Genomic DNA, 21371 nt, shown 5'->3' with positions numbered 1-21371 from the left:
GGGGGGGGGGGGGGGATGGGGATAGTAGTTGTTACGGCTTCGCCGACGTCGGTTGTGGGTTGCTATAGTCACCGGTTTCTTATTTTAACGTGGACTACTGTCACGGTTTGCGTTTATTGCTGGACCTCCCGTCTCCTGGGTAGTGTTTCACGTGCTGACGAGATGAGGAAGATGATTTAGGAATCCGAGGTTTGTCGCATGCAGAGCAGGCGGTCTAAGGCTGGCTTTACATGACAACGCTCCCGGGTGAAACCGACAAAATACTTTATCAGATGTGCCTTTCGTTTAGACGGCGACAGCGTTTTCGGGGCTTAAAAACGCAAAAAAATTAACCCACCCTCCAGAGTGGAAATCTTAAAAACGCTCCACCGTTGCGTATCCGTCTAAAGGGTTAACAGCGCAAAAGTGTGCTCTGAGCTGCTCACGCTGGCTCTCGTCCCGTATGCGTTTACGTCACATCCATGTGCAGTACAGGCAAACCACAACAAACATGTCGGATTTCACACACTTTTGCATCACCGTATGCACGCAGATTTCCACCCAAAGACGCTCGTCTAAACACGGAATGAAAAGTGGGAACGTAACGCCACTTTTGCGGTTTGTGTTCAGATCGTTGTTGTGTAAAGCCAGTCTAAATGGACATGGCAGAGCTGTTCCCTGAGTGTCTCTGGCTGGTGTAGCCTTGGTGCATTGATCCAATGAACCACAGGTGTGCAGCCTCACCCAGCGTCCAATGAAACTGACTTAAACCGGCCACCAGCCACACACACGCAACAAAACTCAACACAACAGCTGGTTTTAATACTGTCATAAAAGTACAAGTGACAAACACCTGTATGGCGCTCATTCATATAAAATGACTTCACATTAAAGGGGCCATATTATACCATCAGGTGTGAGCGTGATTAGCCGTTACAAGCTGTTGCCGCTTCTGACACCACAGGTGGGCGTGTCCACCTATCCGCCAGACATCTAGGTGGACACGCCCACCTGTGGTGTCAGAAGCGGCACATTTTCAAAACGGCTTGTAATCACACTCACACCTGGTGGTATAACGTGTCCCCTTTAAGTCATTAGGCGGACGCTTTTAGCCCCGATCACTTTGACCCTCTTTTGACGTCCAGATGAGGTCACATGACACATGAACGTTTATTTTTTTCTTTCCTCTACTCCCGCGCAGCGACACCAACGAGGTGGACATCCCCCCCAACACCCGGGTGGGCACCAAGCGCTACATGCCCCCCGAGGTGCTGGAGGAGACCCTCAACCGCTACCACTTCCAGTCCTACATCATGGCCGACATGTACAGCTTCGGACTCATCCTGTGGGAGATCGCCAGACGCTGTCTCTCTGGAGGTAGCTGGAAGCACGCGTGCTCTTCATCCCTTCAGCATGATGATGAGGATGAGGATAATGATGATGATGATGATGGTGGAGTTTAGGTTATTTGTTGAGGAGTTGAGAACAGGCAGTTAACAAATACTGTGCAAGGGAGGTTTGTGAAAAGAAAAAGGTGTTTAGACCAAATAAAAAACTAAGGATGTACAAATTGCAAATAGAATGAAGAAAATACATTATGATTAGAAATAGTTATTTCAATACATTAAATACAGTACATTAATATGGCATCATCATCATTATGTTGCTGGATTCATATATTGGGTATTTCATTAGTGATGTTTTCTTCAATGGGGGTTGTATTTAGTTGCCAATATATGAAGTTCTGCGCTGAGTTGAGCTGATAAAAACAATAACTGACTAAATGTGAAGTATGAATAACAAAATAGCTGTGTGCCATTGGATAAGTGGGAAAAAAGACTGGATATGAAGAGATTACAATAAATTTGTAACAAATGAATGTTCTTTAGTCACTGCCGAACTATAGACAAAAACAATCCAAAAACAGAGGCTCAGAGGAAATAGGTAAATTGCCTTTGTGTTCTTCAGCATCATCTGGTGGCGTATGGCGAAATTGTGATTGTTTGGCTTGGTGTCATTAAATTATAATCACTCTGACCTTTCAACAGAGGGGTCCAGTGTCAAAATTGTACGATGGGTTCTCCAGATATCTACCTGTTTGTGTCTCATCAAGTTCTTATTGTCAATTTTGCATTGGTTTGCATTGTATTTATTTATTTATTCTGAGATTTCCCCTAACCCTACCTCTACTGAAACCTCTCTTATCTTTGCTTCAATTCACATTGGCATCAAATTTTGATCAGATGGTGTGATATGGCCCTATATTACTATAGTGCTACCAACTGATAATGCACTAGGTGGTGCAAAACATGACATGATTTATTTCAGGCAGAACTCATGCTGTGTTGTAGCTTGATTCACTCTAACCAAGTAGTATCCACATTGATAATTTCACTTGCACAACAATCTCACAGGTTTTATCTTATTTTTGTATCATAATTACATATTATAGCCCTTGCCGTTGTGGTGATATACTCTATTTAGTTGAGGTATGTTATTTTCTGACAAAAACCCTCAGAAATGGGCCTAGTGATGAAGACGTTAACAAAGCAAATCCAACTCATGGAAATTAACCTTTAACTCTCAATATCAATAAATAATGTCAAAGGCATTGACAAAGGCATTGACAAATGCATTGACAAATGCATTGACAAAGCAAAGCCAGCTTTGCTCATCACACTCAAGCTGTGTTTCAACAGTGATCCAGAAAAACATCCATGTAGAAACCCTTTGACCTTTGAATAGCCTCTATTTTACCACCAGGTGTGATGGTGATTAACAAGGCAGGCTGTGTCTATCCATCATACCTCTGGGTGATGTAACTATAGGGTCGGTTTCAGAAATGGTGTTTTAATGGTTAAGGGACAACAGCACCCCTGGTGGTGAACTAGTGGCAGTTACACTGTCCTCTGTATTGATGGAGCTGTGTACGCTAATGTCGGTGTACTTTACCTGTATTCTGCTACCCTACCTGGTCTAGGCATCCTGGAGGAGTACCAGCTGCCCTATCACGACCTGGTGCCCACCGACCCCTCCTACGAGGACATGAGGGAGGTGGTCTGCATCAAGAGGCTCCGCCCCTCCTTCCCTAATAGGTGGACCAGCGATGAGGTAGGAGGGGCGGAGCCACAGACACACACACACACACACACACACATACAGAAGCACACACACACACACACACACACACACACACACACACACACACACACACACACACACACACACACACACAAACACATACAGAAGCACACACACACACACACACACACACAACGAGCCACATATGCACACACACACACACACACACACACACACAGAACCACATGTTCTGTGTTATTTTCTGCACACACTGAGTGGTAGAAAATAAAAAAACACACCCACAGACACACACGAAAGAGCCATGAAAACAAACACACACACATGAAAATGCATGCATACAAAATGAACTGCATACATGATAAAAACGCCACACTCACACACACACACACGCACACACACGCACGTCTTCCTCATAACAGCGCCTGTCCGTCCGGTCTGTCTCCAGTGTTTGCGGCAGATGGGGAAGCTGATGACGGAGTGCTGGGCCCACAACCCCGGCTCACGGCTCACGGCGCTGCGCGTTAAAAAGACGCTCGCCAAGATGTCGGAGTCACAGGACATCAAGCTGTGAGGCGTATGTCCGCCCCCCAAACACACAATGGACACACGCGTCCGAACGACGAGCTCGGACACACGCTCCCCCCCGGCCGGCCTTTTGGACCACAAGTCCCCACACACACACACACACGCGCACGCGCGTGCGGGACATCTGGAACTACTAACTGGAATACGCGCCTAGGGAGCTGGGGGACGCTTTGAAAAGGACATCGGTAACGAAGAGAGGATGTCATTTCATGGTCTTGTACGATTTGGGTCAGTCTCGAAAAGGAGTGAAACGTAAAAAAAAAAAAAAGTATCGTTTTAGAGACCAATTTAAGGGACTCCAAAACCAACTACTACGTGTGTTGCCTTGGCTAGAACGAGTTATACACAAACGGAGGTCCAGTTTGAAATGGCAATGTAGTTTCAGAGCTTTGTAAACAGGCTACTGACCTTAACTGTGGGTGGAAAGATACCAGCGCTTTCTGTGAAAGCTGATTGACCTGTGGGTGAAAGGGTCCTGAATATATGTGTATAAAGTATCAATGTGTAAGTGTAGCGCGTCGTTTAAAGCCCAGTCACACAACCGATGGTTTTGTTCATGTTTAAAGCCCAGGACTGAAAACTTGTTTCTGTTGTTTCTCTTTCACTTCCACAAACCGTTTTGCTTTTGATACACTGACTGACCGTATGTGAAGGCTCCATGTATGTTGAGGCCTTAAAAAAAAGTTTGTTTTTTTCTGGTTACGTCTGTCGAAAAAAGTAGAAAAAATGTTAAATCTTTTTCCCTATATATTGTCACTTGTTAAGATTTTATGAGAATAATAAAGTTTATATGGCCAAAACAATTCTGGATGGGGGGCTTTTGCGTCTAAATTAACTTTAATTCCTTCCGTTGTAGTCTGGTTCCCCATTTAAGATTAACACAGCTTTAACTGGAACTGATGTTTTAGATAATTGGCTTCACCTAACTGTTCATGCCTCATATAACAACAGCTTAACAGATGTTCGGGCTGGAGGTAGTACTATAACTTAGAACCACGAGAAGATATATATATATATATATATATATATATATATATATATATATATATATATATATATTTATTTATATGAAGAATAAAATAGGCCAGAAAAAGGTGGTCTGAAACACCAAGGTGGTCTCAGACCTGAAGGTGGTCTCAGACCGTGTGTTTGTCTGCCTAAGGGCAACAAAGAAATTTGTGCGTGAAGCTTTAACAAGGCACGCATCAACATTTACAGCAATAACCACACAAAAACAGATTCATTCTTAGTATTGCTTATAAATATAATTTATTAATTGTCTTAAAAATTCTTTCTTACACTTTGTACAGAAAACAATTAAGAGCGATAGCGAGAAGGGCAAACCGCAAGATAGAAGCGTGCCAGAATTAGCTATAATGGACCAATACTACCCGACATTAACAAACCAAAACACCCCTGATAGTAAAACAAAAGGAGAAGAATGCACAGCACAGCTTTAAATACACGCCTATCATGAGAAACAATGCCAGGTTTGCATAGTTGACACTGCCTTTACCAAAATAAAAACAAAAATCATACACAAACTGAAACCATACAAACTATCAACTATAACTTGTACTGCTGTTTTTTTTATATTACGAAATTTGCCAAATATAGACGACAGCACACAACTGTACATACTGTGTATAGAAAAGAAAAGTTTTTTTTTTTTACATTTCCTTTCCACTTTTTGAGACACTCATGGCATCTTATCTGAAGTCTCCCTTCACTCCCTCTATTGACCCTGTGTGTAGAAACAAGAGCGTGATGAATGGCCGGGATATGCAATGACACAAGGGCAGGCAGATCAAAATTACAACTTCATGTGGCATGCGATTCACCATGGGCTGAGAGAGAGAGAGAGAGAGAGAGAGAGAGAGAGAGAGAGAGAGAGAGAGAAAAAGAGAGAGGGATAAATGTTTAAAGTGAGGGAGAGAGAGAGAGAGAGAGAAAGAGAGAGCGAAAGAGAGAGGGATAAATGTATAAAGTGAGGGCGAGAGAGATCTTGAAAGAAAGATTGTGAAGAAAAAGTGTGAAACATTGGTCAAGCTTTTTTGACTGACATGCTCGGTTCTGAGAAATGAAGAACAAAACAATAACAGTTGAATGGATGGCGGTTCTCTCAAGCACTATAGCTCGCAGTGATTCAACAGGGATAACTGTACTTTGGTTGGGTATGTCGGCTTAGCAGGAATACAAATATATTTTGATTTTAATTTATGTATACACAAGGCCTAGGGGTCTAGACTGATACATCTGATTTGTGTATATCTGAATATGTTGCACCTGTATTCCTTTCAGACCTGTGTGTTTGGTTAAAAACGAAATGACAAAAACAACCCGTAACCCATAATTCATCAAGGAGCGCTCTTGCTGTTTAGACAGTTGCAGCATCAGGTAAACAAAAATACAATTCTCAATCTCTTACCTATCTCACCTGACGCATTGTACTTTTATATTTTGCTCCCTATCTCCTCCACAAACCAGTCAGTTTGCTTTTATATGGCGACTATTGAATAGTAGATGCCTTCATAACAATGTCTACATTGTGCCACTAGATGCTGCGAGACACACACACCCCAAAGCAGTATGGAGAAAACACTTTTAACTCCAGCTTCTGGATTGTTCATGGATTTTTCTGTCCATCTCACAGGAAGTTTATAATGTTTTGCGCTATCACAAACACCCTACATAACCTAAAGGCTAACCAAAACGAGGCTATGTAACCGTTTAGTTGATCTTCTTTCACATTCTTCAAAGCCAAAGCGCTCTGTCTCCCTGTAAACCCCAATGTAAGTAAGTTAAACCTAGAGTGTTCTTGGGACAGCACTGCCTCCTAGTGTGATAAAAAGGTTACTGCAACTCATTTTCGTATAGGCCTCAAGCGATTCTTGTCACATAGCAATCACCTGTGTTTCTATCAGAGAGATGTTACACTTCATTTTACACCTCTTGTTTTCTAGATGTTGATGAAATGAATGAAATAAATGTATTTAAATATAAAGAAATAATACATGTTATGAATGGCCTTTGTTGAACACAGAATAGGGGTCTACTTAAAAAAAATTGGCAACCATTAATATGTAACACCATTGATTTCCAAAACTTAAAAAGATGCAAATAAATCATAACATGATATCGATGTATATAAAGCCCCAAAAAAACAAACAATTAACTATGATATGCAGTTAATACAATAGCCATTAGGATGAGAATGATATTCATGTATTTACAATTTCTTGATCGCAACCAAATGCAACTGCTGCTATTCTTCAACAAGGCCACTGAACGGTGCTCGTGACAACGCAATGAAAGTCATGGAGGTGACGGCCACACATAAAGCAACCTGAAGGCATGTGTCAGGGAACACGACACACACATCAGACCAGAAGTCCCCCCGCATTCATCAAAATATGCCAGCTGTATTATGGCTCACCATTCCACAACCGTTGTTTTAAGAGGTATAATTAACAATTAACCCCTCCTTAGTTTGTCCCTTTGTCCTTTTGCCTTCCCGTGGAGCGTGCGGTCACAAAGTCACAAAATGAATCCTTTTCATCCGACGATACTGGGTACAGGCTACTCTTGTTATAGCGGTTGGAGTGGTTGCTAGGCAACCCGCCACCCTTCAGTGTGTGTCTTATGAGTCCTCTCATGGGGTGTTGAGCTGAAGCACTACGTCAAACGGGTCAAAACATCTCGATATCCACTCACGGGAGAAAGCGGATATTTACATTGTCTGCACCTTTTTTTTTTTTTTTTTACCCCCTAAGCTTTTTCAGAAGAAGAATACCATGTGGCACACGACACGGGTCAACAGATACAAACGAGAAATGAGCAGGCTTGCCTTCCTTAACAGTCACAAAAAAAATACTGTCACAATGAATGCCTCTGGGAAAAAAAAATAATAATAATCGGATTCGGGGCCTTCGGAATAAAACAAACAGACCGGGTGACCTTCCTGTCGGGACATTGAAAACGTAACGGACGTCACATCCGTCAGCCACAGAGAAGTCCATCTGACTGAGACCAGGGTCAGGACCTGGTTTGCTCAGACTGGTCCCTGCCGCGTGGCGAACACGAAAAAAAGCACTCACTCACGCAAAAAAAAAAAACAGACAGCGAAAAAAAAACAAAACCAAAACTCCACGATACACCGTGTTCCCTATAGGGAACGATATAAAGACGACAAGTTGTTCGGGGGGGAACCGGTTCAGCGGTGCCGGGTTCACAAGAGATGCGTTACCCCGTTATCCGAGCCCTCCCTCCTTCCTCTGCTCCGCCTTTACGGCTGGTCACCCGCTGCGCGCTTTCATTTTTCACATCCTTTATCGCCCCGCTTTTATTTTGTTACATCCTGTTTCCTCCACCCAAAGGGGAGTCCTCTCATCTTGCCCTGTCTTCCTTTGATAATATTCTCCTTCCTCCTGCGAGCGCGGCGGAGGAGGGAACGTCAAGGTCGGTTTCTTCTGCCTCGGTTTCTTATTTCCTATATGTTTGGGTGGACGGGGGGATGGATCCAGGGAACAGCTGTGTTGTGTAGCGGACACTGGGTGTTAGCCCGGTCCGTTTCATGTTTGTTCCTGTGGGCAGCCCATGGGCGCTGTTTGCCTTTCCTTGATGCTAACCCACGCGAAAAACAAAAAAGAGGACTTGGACATGCCTCTGCGAGATCAAACACACACACACACACACACACACACACACACACACACACACACACACACACCCACAGGTGTAGGCACGTACACACACTGTTTGACACGCATGCACACACACACACACACACACACAACCACACAGAGCAATGTTTGGCAGACCCCTGCGTAACAGTTCGGTCCGCCATGTTAGTATAAAGTCTCTGTACAGCCTTCTCCTTGTGTACACCTGGACTTCCTCTTCCTCCTCATCCTCTTCATCCTACTCCTCCTCCTCCTCCTCCTTCCCTGTCGAACCCGCTTTAGATATAAAAAAAAAAAATCCTTTCCCCCCTTGGTCGTTAATGTTTGCAACACCTCCAAGGTGACCGGCCATTTTTTCCTTTTTCTCTTTTAAAATGTGTGTGGGGCGGGGGGGGGTGGGTGGGTGGGGTGGGGCGTGGTCAGTGATCGGCCATCATCATCATGGAGGGCATGCTGTTGTCATGGCGACCCATCTCCTCCAGCACGGCCGCCAGCTCGTTGAGGTCTCCGTCGGGGAAGTGCTGTGCCTCCCACAGGTCCAGGATGACCCCCGTGGGGCTGGCCTTGGTGGCAAAGTAGTTCAGGTACCTGATGGGGGAGGGGGGGGGGGGGGGGGGGGGGAGGGGGAGGGCAGAGGGGGGGAGGGGGGGGGGGGGTGGAGAGACGAGGGGAGGTGATGTCAATATTTCTAAACAAAAGCGTTAATTATTCATTTTACGTTTAGTGCGTAACCTTTTTCCCTTCTTCTTCATCCTGCACTATGTACACTTTCCCATCTGCCATCTCTAGTGGCGTGAGTTATAGCGGCAGATGTTTTTAAAGTTGAGTTCTTTTTAGAAAAAATAAATTCAAGTTAGATTCGCGGAGGGGTGCGTTTTATGTCAGAGAAACTTTCTAGTTCAGATCTTTTTTTACAGAATATCTGCAGTAAAACGTGACATGGTGCAGGTGTAGGTGTAACTGCAGGTGTAACTGTAGCTCTAATATGAGACTGATGAGATTTCTTCTATTTTTAATAGTTTTGTTGTCCTTGTTGTTTTGTTTCCCATGATACGCACTTTGTATCACTGTTGCGCATGATCAACTGCTTGTGCTTGTGTGTGCGTGCAATCATTTCCCCCATAGAAGTCAAAAGAAGAGAGCGAAAGCCGTTGAGGGAACCAAACTATGAATGAATTTAGTCAGCTTTGAGGCATCTCTCTCAGGAAAGCCCCCCTGGCATTACACTGCACTGCGGATACTTGGGTTTGAACCCAGAACCTTTAGGCTGGGGCCGTCAAACCCCCCCCCCCCCCCCCCTCGACAAACCCTGGGACAATGGGACAACGGTGGACAGGGAAAAGAGAACGTTGTGCTAAGCGTGGCTGGAGAGAACCAGGATGTCTACGGCGTGATCCAGAACCACAACGAGAGCGCAGATGGCTGTGAGCGACGGCTCCGTCTCTCCTCTGAACAATTCATCAGCCACCTCATCAAGTATACATAGAGGAGGAAAACACGAGCGCGTGTTGTCGGCAACTTAAGGCACGCCCCACGCGTCCAGCACAACTGGAACATCGGCGGCTGCTGATGTTCTATGCACGGCGGGAAGCTGATGCTGCACAAAGACGTGTGAGAACCTCCTGCCCTCCTGTGTGCTGCGGGCGGTCGAATGCGTCTCGTCTGCTTTCTGTTCCCTCCTCTTACAATCTCGTCGTTGTTTTTCAGATGTGCTGAGCTGAGCTGAACTGAAGTCAAAGTCGTTAAATGATATGATCGTGATTATGTGTCTGCTTGTGTCTGTATAGGAGAGGGGTAGACAAAAACAGTGTTTGTGTAGTTGTGAGTGTTTTTTTTTTTATTAGCTATGGGTATTAATGTGTGTGGCTGGGTTTGCGAGTGTGTGAGTCAGACATTATTTTTGTATGCATTTATTTGTGTGGTTTATGCGTTTAAGGGGATTAGGGCACAAAAATATGTAATCTCCTTATGTCAACGTGTTCTCCTAATTGCTGTGGCTTCTCCTAAACATCTGACACTCGGGTCTCCTGTGCCGAAAACCGAACCAAAACAACCCCAAAACTAACACACGCGACATTTGTGTTTCCACAGCGATGGCTCTGCCCTGGCCTCACCTGTCCAGGCGGAGCTTGTGAGCCAGCATCCTCCAGTCGTTGCCTCTGGTCTGGGGCGCGTCCAGGCTGCCACACAGCTTCTGTCGGATGGACAGGGGGATGCGGAAGGCGTTGGGCCCCACCAGAGCCGTGATGTTGCTGGCCGGGTCCATCAGGGACGTGTCTATGCACTGGACGTCCTGCGAAAAAAAGGAGACATTTGCAGCAGGGATAATGCTTTAGTATGGGACATAACACAAAATCTCCCATTTGAAATATTCTTTTTCTGAAGAGCTCCCAATATGGTGTGTGAGCAGCAGGAATGAATCAGACATGTGGGGAATGGCTCACACACACACACACGCACACACAACCGCGCACACACACACACACACACACACACACACACACACGCCATATCTAACTTGGCAACATCTAACATCTGGACCGCATGATTCTCCATCAGAGGTTGTTTGACAGAGAGAAAACAGTACCAGTCGGTCAAGCTGGCCTGCGCGGCGTTAAATCACATGACTAAAAGCACCGCGAGCAGCACGCTGCAGCGGGCGGACGTCGGACGCGTAAATCAACCGCCTTGGAGGTCCGAAGACCTGCAGCTCTTTCCTCTGTGCGTCCTCTCTCTCTCTCTCTCTCTCTCATTAATCAACCTCTCTCTCCCGTGCGCGGGAGAGAGAAGGCTCTAATGAATGGGACTTGGCAACAGAGGGGGGTGGCCCTGCCATTACTGATGCAAATGATTAGTATTTTACACCGTCTACTTAGTGGTGGTGGAGGTGGAGGTGGGGTGGGGTCGGGGGGGGGTGGGGGGTTCTTAAAAGGAGCAAGTGATGGATGCGTAGAGGAGTCATCTCCATTTTGTTTCCCCAGCTGAACTCATACGTGGTAAATCTGTCCTTTTATTCGTGTATTTTTTTTTGTGTAAGAGCAGCCCGCCGATTGGCTGAGCGGGGAGGACACATAAAGAACGAGGAGGTGAACGGGAGGATAGAGAGCGGCTTCGCAGGAGGAGCCAAGGAGTTACGGAGTTCATCCGAATAAAGAGCGCAGACGGAATAACACGTGACGTCGCGCACATTCCGCGCCGTGGTCTTGGTGCTTTTATTCCATTATCATGAGAATGACGACCGACTGCTGATGGTGTTTTTTTTTTCTGAAGATGTTTCGGTCAGAAACGTTCTCCGAGATGGCGGGGGCCCGGAGACTTCTCTTCCTGAACTCCAGACAACATGATGACGGAAAACCCTTAAGTCACTTGCAATAAGTCTGGGTTCCGATTTTTATTTTTTTTTTCTTCCTTTTTTCCCCCCCTGCACTCATTTCCACCAATCAAAATGCATATCCACACCGGGACTCAGACACGGGCTTACTGGTGCACCAGGGATCAGGAGGAGACACTGTGACAGACAGACAGCGAGCTTAGAGGGTGGATGTCATGCTAAAGCTGTGATCAGAAAACTATCTCAGCATAATCAACCACTGGCGAGCGCTGAGACACCCACTCGACGACAGACGACGTCGCGCTACTTAGTGATATAAATCCCGCGTTGAGACGCGTCGCGCCGACAGCTTCTCATGGTTTCACCACCGTCTTTATCGGGAAGGAACGAGGGACGACGGACGCAACGGTATGATCCGTGGTACAGGAGACAGTGGGAGTACTGGATGACCTCGGGCACTGACGCTGACACGCACATACCCACACACACACACACACACACACACACACACACACACACACGTGGCTACAGCCACGGCTATCTTGTAAAATCATTCAAATTATTCAGAACACATCATGTGACACGCCCACGTAGCCCCCCACCCCATCACGCCCCACAAATGAATAATTGAGCAGCAGTCTCCAGACCAGTTTGAAGAAGGTCAAAGGAGTGAAACTAAATAAATAGGTGACACTGAGACCTCGTAGGCAAAAAAAAAACGAAGACGGGAGCAAAATGAAGTAGAGAAAGTATGAGGGTCGCAGATCGCATTCGAAAGATCAAAAGTATGAGGGCCCTCGCTCTCTCACTCAAACACTCAAACACATATATATAGCACATACGCTATTAATATAGTGTATTCTCTCTCTCTCTCTCTCTCTCTCTCTCTCTCTCTCTCTCTCTCTCTCTCTCTCTCTCTCTCTCTCTCTCTCTCTCTCTCTCTCTCTCTCTCTCTCTCTCTCTCTCTCTCTCTCTCTCTCTCTCCTCACCTCCTCCAGTGTGTTGCTGAGCTGGAAGATCTGGCCCTCCCCCTCCACCTGCCGGACACAGAGCTTGCAGCAGAGCTCCGACGTGGCGGCGCTCAGCCTCTCCAGGGTGAACGTACAGTGGAGCGTCCTCTGGCTGCCGCCCCACACCTGGTAGAAGGAGATCTCCTGGACGACACAAACAGAAGCGCAAGAGACACACACACACACACACACACACACACACACACACACACACACACACACACACATATAGGGACGCAAACACACACACACACACACACACATTGAGGGACACAAACACACAGGGACGCACACACACACACACACACACACACACACACACACACACAGGCAGACAGAGACACACACACACACACACACACACACACACACACACACAAAGATGGTTTAAGTTATTTTTATAAATCAGAATGGAGATAGTACATCAAATGCACGTTCAAAAAGCTTTCTACCAAAGCATTCTACCAAAGCATGTGTCATCAAATGAAGTGATGCAAGGCGGTTTCCCGAAAGTGATACACTCAACCGCAGTTCATGTCTTTGATTCAACCGTTATCTATTCTCTGGCTGAGGGTGTGTAGCTCTTTCACAAGAGAGACATGATTGAAGCTGAAAATGATGGAGACTACACACTTTTTGTATTGATTTGAGAAAAAAATCGGTTTAAATATATAAACAATATACAGAGACACTGGAATAATTCAGAAGACGTTGGGAAATGTAGAGTATAAGGAAAAGAAAAGAAAAAGTAAAAAGGAAATGTCACCCACAATTATAAAAAAGAAAAATATATATACACCAGGAGAATGTTCTCGTGCAACCACTTCATACGCAAAATATAAGAAAGTGAGAGCGCTCTTTAAGATTCATCCACAATTTGAACAGTCCTTGAGTTTCTGTGTAGAACCAAAATGAATACAGTGCAGCAGAACAGACGTCGTGAAAATAAACTATAAAATGAATGTGTTCTTTGTTAACATTTGTGTGATAAACATCGCCACCCCCCCTATGCTAGCCTTCGGCAAGTTCTCAACAAAAAGATGCCATCGACCATTTATAGTTATATGTTCCTACTATGAATGAGTGAGTGAGCAATGAGAGAGAGAGAGAGAGAGAGAGAGAGAGAGAGAGGGAGAGAGACACAGCACGTGGGAGAGAAATGGAGAGAACGAGAGAGAGAGGGATACACTGTAGAGAGAAAGAGATTGCTATATATATATATATATATATATATAATATGGATGGATAGATAGAAAGAGACATCCAGTGATAGGAGGGAGAGGACGTGAGGGAGATATATATATATATATATATATATATACGTATATATAGACCCTTTTACAGTTGACAAACAATAGTGATGTGTGTCGGGTGTGTGTGCACAATGAGGCAAAAACAGTGTGGCATAATGCAATGGTTTGTCAAAGAGCACAGGGGCACTGAACCTAAACAAATTGAATTTGAAAAAATGGTGAGCGACTTTTCCAGATCTGTTTGCATTTAGACCGTTTGTGGAAGACAAGCAACTGACTCACTATTCAGTGGACAGACGCATGAGTGTGAGGGAGAAACAGAGTGTGTACACCAGACAGACATTAAGAGCATACTGGTCTCTAGCTCTGCCATGTCCCATTAACATAAGTCACGCTTCTGTACGAGTCGAGTATAGCGAAAATGCATTGAATCTTTTTGAGTATTGAACGCATTGAACGTTTTTCCTTAGACGGTCGTCAATAAAAATCTTGAATCATGAATGATTATAAAGGTGTTTATTTCTATATTTTAATCAAGTGAGGGCGCGTCTGATGTTCTGAGAGCAGCTCTTCTTGAGTGGCTCAACACAGCCACCGTTCTTTGAGAGAGAGACGGGAATGAACTTTATTTTCTGGGGAGATTTTATTATACCCTGGTGGGATAGAAGACTGCTAGGAAGGAATCAAACCATGCTTTCAATTTCAGCCAGTGACAATCGTCGACAATTGTCATACATTCAGACACATAACAACCTGCTATTTTGATGCTGCCAACAGCTTTAATCCAATGTATAAATTCTGACAATCGTCTGAATGAATGGGGCATAGCGCTTGATCTTTTGCCCAAAAGTGCTCTAATATTTATTATGACGCAGACTGAAAAAGGATAGAGATAGAGAGAGACAGAGAGAGAGCGAGAGCAAGAGCGAGAGAGAGAGAGAGAGAGAGCGAGAGAGGCTTCAGACCTGGTACTTGGCGATGAGCTTGCTCCTCCAGTGTGTGTGCGGTACGTCGTGGACGGACAGTCTCAGGTTGTGCGTGCTGTCTTTGAAGTTCAGAGTCTTGGGTTCATCCAGCAGCTTTCCGCCCATCTGCGTCTCCATCTGCAGCACCTCCTGCAGATCCACAGACAACAAACAGCCCTAACCGTTACCACTCTGAAGGCCACCGCCGACACGTTGAGTTGTTGTGAGCGGCATTCACACACCCAATTTGTCTGTCAGCGGAAGGAGAAATAAGTGGCACACAGCGGGTGGCGGGGGGTCAGAATGCGATTTGAACCTGTAGGATTTGATGGGACGAGCGGAAGTGTTTCCTGCGTTTTGGGTTCTTCACGCTTTGTTGCCTGCAGAGTGCTTTGGTCGGATGATGTGATCTACTAAATGGAAGATCAACTGCTCTTTGTCGCCTCGGAAACAAAGTGTGCCGACTGATTTCTCATGGGAGCGATCGCTAAATAACCTAATAAATAGCGCACTCCCACAGGTGGTTTTAGTATGTGCTGCTGGGTAGTGTCTTAAGGGGATAACGTTGTTTGGATTCAATTCTAGGCTTCCATCAGACACCTAATGATGAAAGCTTATTACAAAAATAATACATTCTGAGTATTAATTGATATAAAAGAGTACAAATATGATATGTTTTATCGCTCTTCTGACTGGGATTCAATTGATATTCTTCACTGATGATGAACTCCAGAGTGACTAATGGGATCACGCGGATCGGAATGTCGTGCTGTTTAACCTCCATTAATTCAATCCCTATTATAAGATCCCCAACCTCTATTACCATATGGTCAAGCATTTCATTTCACTTATCATATTTAATATTTAATATGACAAATCAAGTGTTTAAAAACAAATTTCCCTTCATAGTCTTGATGTTGTATGCACATCTTTTAAGCAATCTTCTTAAAACATATATAAATATATATTTTTATTTTTAATTCATGTGCTATTTTTGGTGCCCTTATAAACAGCACAGTGAAGAGACACAGGAAAGCGGGTTTGAGAAGAGAGGGGAAGACATCACGTCGCAAAGGACCACAGGGTGGGAATCGAACCTGGATTGTTTTCATCATAAGTTTGCCTACGCGTTGAGCCACGGCGCCGGCCCGTCTTCCGACGAATTCTATAGCTCATGGAGCTCTTCGTCATTTTGTCTGCGGCGCTTCACAACCTACTTCCTGCCAAACATATCCTAACAGGACGGATGAATCGGACCGCGTTTAGAGCTGCTCCTCTTCTCTCCTCTCCTGTATCTTCTATGATGTCTGTGAGCTCCGGCTGGCAGTGTGTGTGTGCAGAACTGTCTCCCTCTCTCTCTCGCTGTGCCCAACTGTTCAATAAAACATCCGGAGCTTCGGGCCTGCACCCTGCGGAGCAGCGCTCCTCCACCCCCTCAGCCGACCATCATCTTTTTATTCAGTGATTTTTTTTTTACATTGACTTTTTGGATATAAAAGCTAGCGATGGCAACGATGAGGCCACGACGCTGTAACCTGGCCACGTCCTCTTGAAGCACACACACACACACACACGTACACACGTGCACACGTGTGTGCGATCTCTCACACACACACACACACACACACACACACACACACACACACGCCAACGCGCTCACTCACATGTGCACATGAACTCAAACACACTGTTGCATATGCATGCACTCACACACACACACACACACACACACACACACACACACACACACACACACACACCCACACCCGCATTTGCATGTACACATAATCACAAACACGCACGTGCATATGCATTCACTCACCCACCCACACACACACCCACACACACACACACACACACACACACACACACACACGCGCGCGCGCGCGCACGCACAAACACACACAAACACACGTGCGTATTATGCATGCACTCACCCACGCACACGCACACACACACATACACACCACACACACACACACACACACACACACACACACACACACACACACACACACACACACACACACACACACACACACACACACACAACAAACACTCACTTACTGGGAGGTCAATGTCAAACCGATAACGTGAGCATCATGAGACGCCGAGGTGTTTGTGGGTGTTTGTGCGTGTTTACGGGCCGGATGTGCGCACCCGCAAAACCAACACACACACACACACACACACACGCACAGCGTTATTATTTTTATTCTCAAAGTGTGTGTAGCCTCAGAGCGATCCGTGTCTTCAGATGCCTCCCACACCGGGTCGGGAAATAATCGATTTCCCCCCCGCTCTGTCATCTTCCCACGCGGACGCCCCGCGCTACGCCCTGCAGTGCGGCGCTTCTTGCAACGGCAGCCAGCAACTTTACGCAACACAAAGGCTCAATCATTACAGAAGTCCGACCCCTGAACCCCGCTCTCCCGTCTCCGAACTCCGGTGCGCTCGCTTGAAATAGTAATGAAAGCGGCGAAAGTGTGTGTGCGCACGTGCGCGAAGAACATGTGTGCATGCGTGCGTGTGCGTGCACGCACACACACACACACACACACACACACACTGGCACGTAACTTGGCATACAACTTAGGATACACTGACATGCTTGTCAAGCCTGCCTACGTTCCCAATGTTAATCGCTTTTTTTTTTTAAGTTTTGAATTGAACCTCTGCCAGTTTGACATTGCTTGATCCTGTGTTTTGATCGCTTAACAACTCATTCTCCCAGAAGATCCGGAGGCGGGAGAAATACTGAAATTACAATCAGTAAATGCAAGTTCTATTCAAACCATAACTCTTTTTGATTTAAAAACACACATTTCAAGTGAAACTGTGCAGGGATGAGCAGGTAGTTGTCGATGCTATTTAAATTGAGCTAGCTGTATATACTGTATGGTGTATGATATATGTCATACGGAATTTGCAATTAAGTCACTATGGAAAATATCATAGATGAAAAAAATCTATAGCAATTCAAAGTGAGGAATGGGATTTGTGTATATGTGTGTATATATGTGTGGGTGTATGCATATAAATCTGTGTGTGTGTTTGTGTGTGCCAAATATGTTTGCATGTGCATGCCGTTTTTGCAAACGTTTTTGCATGTATGTGTGGTATGTGTGCATGCATGTGTGTGTATGTGTGTGTGCGCGCATTAATGCGTGCTCATATATGCATGTGTTTGAGCATATTTGCGTGCATGCGTGTATGTGTATGTGTGCACAGGCATGTGTGTTTGTTTGTGTAGTAGAGCCTTCCTTAAGTGCTGCCTGCGTGTCTTCCAGGCAATAGACCCTGATGTGGTATTTGTGCGTGCGTGCGTTTGTGCATGCGTGAATGCGTGTGTGTGTGTGTAGTAGGCCCCACCTTAAGTGCTGCCTGAGTGTCGTCCGGGCAGTAGACCCTGATGAGATATTTGTGCGTGCGTGCGTTTGTGCATGTGTGAATGCGTGTGCGCGTGCAGTAGGCCCTACCTTGAGTGTGTCCTGCGTGTCGTCCAGGCAGTAGACCCGGATGTGGTAGTCGAGCGAGGTGCAGGACACCGGCCCGAACACCGCTAGTTTGAGTCTCTTGGCCGCCGCCTTGCCCACCGACTGGCCCACCAGGCAGTAGGTCCCCAGGGTCTCCGTGAGGATGTGGCACGCCTCCGAGTCCATCTGCACGTAGCAGGGGGTGGTGAAGTTCTCCTCTCCCACCACCACCACGTCCTGGAAGACACACACACACACACACACACACACAAACACACACACAGACGCATAAAAAATGCATTAAGTCATGTTTCTGTTTGTTTCTGTAGAACACACATACAAACACACATCAAGTCATACACTCTTGTCGTAACACACTTTAGTCTGACACACACACACGCAGACACAAACATCCTAACCCTGAAGTCCATTCTCTGTAGTTGGGCATCCTTGTATCCAGGATCCACACAGACGAGGCCGCGTATTTCAGTTTGGTTCGACAAATATAAACAACTGACCATGCATGGTGCCCCTTGTGATGGTGAAGCACTCTCCATCTTGCAAACATAGAAACACTTGTGAAGAACGCCAAGCAGACGCATGAAGTACGACTAACGTTTTTTTTTTTTTTATTAACAAAGGGACAGCCCATAATGCAACATTTGCTCTAATCTCCCCGGGCTTCAATTCACTTAATAACAAGACGGTAAACACGATGGCGCGACTCCCCTTTTGTCGGGCCCCTACTCCAGTTCCGGCGGAACATAATGAACGGGTTGACTCGCCCGGAGGGCTCCGATTCTATGCACTCCATTCATCGAGGCTTTGAGCGGCGTTTCCAGATGCGGTCGCGGTACCGGGGGGGGGGGGGGGGGGGGGGGGGGGGGCCCGGGTGCCTCTTATCAGAGTTCAATTAACCAGAGTCGACGGCGGCGGCGGCAGCGGCGGCGGCGCTCATTGTGGAGCCTGTTGTCAAGTGACCTGTGTTTAACCGTCCGTCAGTGAGCGGCTGCTCGCGTCCCTGCCAGGGTTCTGTCGCCGCCGTGACTTATGACAAATCTATAGTGCTCTGTGGGGCTGGCGCGCCGAGGAGGAGGAGGAGGAGGAGGAGGAGGAGGAGGAGGATGTGCAAACAGACAGCAATCTCTTAGAACACCTATTGAATTTCCCATTAGCTTGCATCCATGAGCATTCCGGTGGGGTTGCGGTGGAGTGCGCGTGGAGTGAGCGCATGCGCGTGCACGTGTGCCTGCCTGCGTGTGCGCGTGCGTGCGTGCGTGTGCATGTATGTGCGCACGTTTTATTTGTGTGTACGTGCACACAAGTCTCCAACTTGTGTTCACTTACGTGTCTCCATCTCTATCTCTAATGCATACGTGCAGTTATTGCGTCTGTCTCGCTCCCCCATAAATGCATGATCAAAAAATATTGAGCGTCGAGTCACAGTGTATGCAGGGCTGTGTTTCCCACAGATGAGTGGAATCGATTGCCGCACGGCGGGAGACCAATAGCGTCTGAATCAGTGATTACTAGTGGCCACGACGCAAGGCCGCACCCCTCTCCCCCCCCCTCCCCCCCCCCCTCCCTCTCCCCTATCCCTGACGTGAGGTGAATTCAATGCCCCTGCTCTCTGGATTGTGATGTGCCGGCTTTTTGGGGGTTATTCTGCGGTGGTAGTGCTGCTGTCTTGTGACCTTGTGCTTTGCGTTGTTGTTGTTGTTGTTGTTGTTGTTGTTGTTGCCGTGGTCCAGGCAGAGGGAGGTAAGTTCCGGTGGGAAAGAAGAAACACTTAGGAACACAAAATGCACCGTGTGATGAAATGAACCCTTCTTTCTTTCCACTTTTTCTCTCTTCCTGCCTACGCAGTTTTCTCACTTGCTTGCCTGCTTATCCTGCCTTTCTCTCTATCCCTCCCTCTCAGTCTCTCTCTCCACCCCCCTCTCTCTCTGGGTGAATAAACAGCACACCGGCTCACATAGACAGAGGAGCATGTCTTATGCATGGCTAATTGTGCAGAGACACTGTGTTCTGCTGTGATAAGGCGCAGGAAAGCTTCGTACAGGGACCTTGTGGACACACTGATGATTGCAAGACAGCCTTATCACACACGCACGCACGCACACAAACGCGCACACACACACACACAGACACACACACTCACACGTACGTACACATTGATACACAGACAGACATGTACACGCATGCCCAAAGAGAGATGTGTATGCAAAATCAGCAGGCACACACACACACACACACACACACACACACACAAACACACACACACACGTCCTGCTGAGGTGTACACTGCTGGGAGAAAGTGAGTAGAACTGAAGGCAGGGAGAGGGAGATGACGAGAGAGAGAGAAGGAGCGAGAGAGAGAGAGAGAGAGAGAGAGAGAGAGAGCGAGAGAAGAAGCAAGAGAGAGAGAGAGAGAGGAGGCACAACAAATTGAGTCTGATAGGAGTCCTGCTTTCAGAGAACGCCTGTAGCCTCTTTGTATGTCCACTAAATCTATCCTTCTTTTCCCTATTTCCCCTCCATACCATTCATGTGTGAATGTGCCTGTGGTGTGATCAGACAGTCCAAGGCCAGACTGAATGTACGACTGTGTGAGCAACATGCAAGGGCTGCGCACAAATGCCACTTTCCAGCATTGCGTATGTGCTCTTGAGGAAGGGGTGGTTGTGTGTGCGCACGTGTTTTGTGTTTTCGTGTCTTGCCGTTCATGCACCAATGGTTCCTGTGTGTGTGTGTGTGTGTGTGTGTGCGTGTGTGTGTGTGTGTGTGTGTGTGTGTGTGTGTGTGTCTGGGAAATGATTGTTGATTAGCTGATACCCAGGTGACAGCGATGCTGACGACCGTGTCACAGTGAAAACACACCGCCTCACCAAGGGCCCTGAGCAATTATTAGAATAACAAGAAAACCAAATGACACATTTCTCTCTCTCTCTCTCTCTCCCCTATGTATCTCTCTTTCCCTCTGTCCCT

The 21371-nt window shown here is 46.4% G+C and overlaps 2 protein-coding genes across 2 annotated transcripts in view; one reads left to right on the top strand and one right to left on the bottom strand.

Moving 5' to 3' along the window:
• Positions 1-4223, top strand: part of bmpr1ba (bone morphogenetic protein receptor, type IBa) — a 26217-nt gene extending 21994 nt beyond the window's left edge. The window contains exons 9-11 of the mRNA XM_084467679.1: positions 1181-1356; positions 2960-3090; positions 3527-4223. Of these exons, the coding sequence (XP_084323805.1) occupies positions 1181-1356; positions 2960-3090; positions 3527-3652 (433 nt within the window). The 3' untranslated portion in view covers positions 3653-4223. The remainder of the gene's footprint in view (positions 1-1180; positions 1357-2959; positions 3091-3526) is intronic.
• A 4544-nt stretch (positions 4224-8767) lies between these two features.
• Positions 8768-21371, bottom strand: part of LOC311343273 (netrin receptor UNC5C-like) — a gene marked incomplete at its 3' end in the record, with an annotated part of 149673 nt that continues 137069 nt past the window's right edge. The window contains exons 14-18 of the mRNA XM_084468150.1: positions 18387-18620; positions 14908-15057; positions 12669-12833; positions 10463-10641; positions 8768-8936 (exon numbers count right to left, since the gene is read on the bottom strand). Of these exons, the coding sequence (XP_084324276.1) occupies positions 8768-8936; positions 10463-10641; positions 12669-12833; positions 14908-15057; positions 18387-18620 (897 nt within the window). The remainder of the gene's footprint in view (positions 8937-10462; positions 10642-12668; positions 12834-14907; positions 15058-18386; positions 18621-21371) is intronic.

The sequence above is a fragment of the Micromesistius poutassou genome (assembly GCF_964030765.1).
Source record: "Micromesistius poutassou genome assembly, chromosome: 5".
In the NCBI taxonomy this organism is placed as follows: Eukaryota; Metazoa; Chordata; class Actinopteri; order Gadiformes; family Gadidae; genus Micromesistius; species Micromesistius poutassou.
The sequence above is the reverse complement of the archived record's forward strand: the minus strand, read 5'-3'. Positions and strand labels throughout refer to the sequence as shown.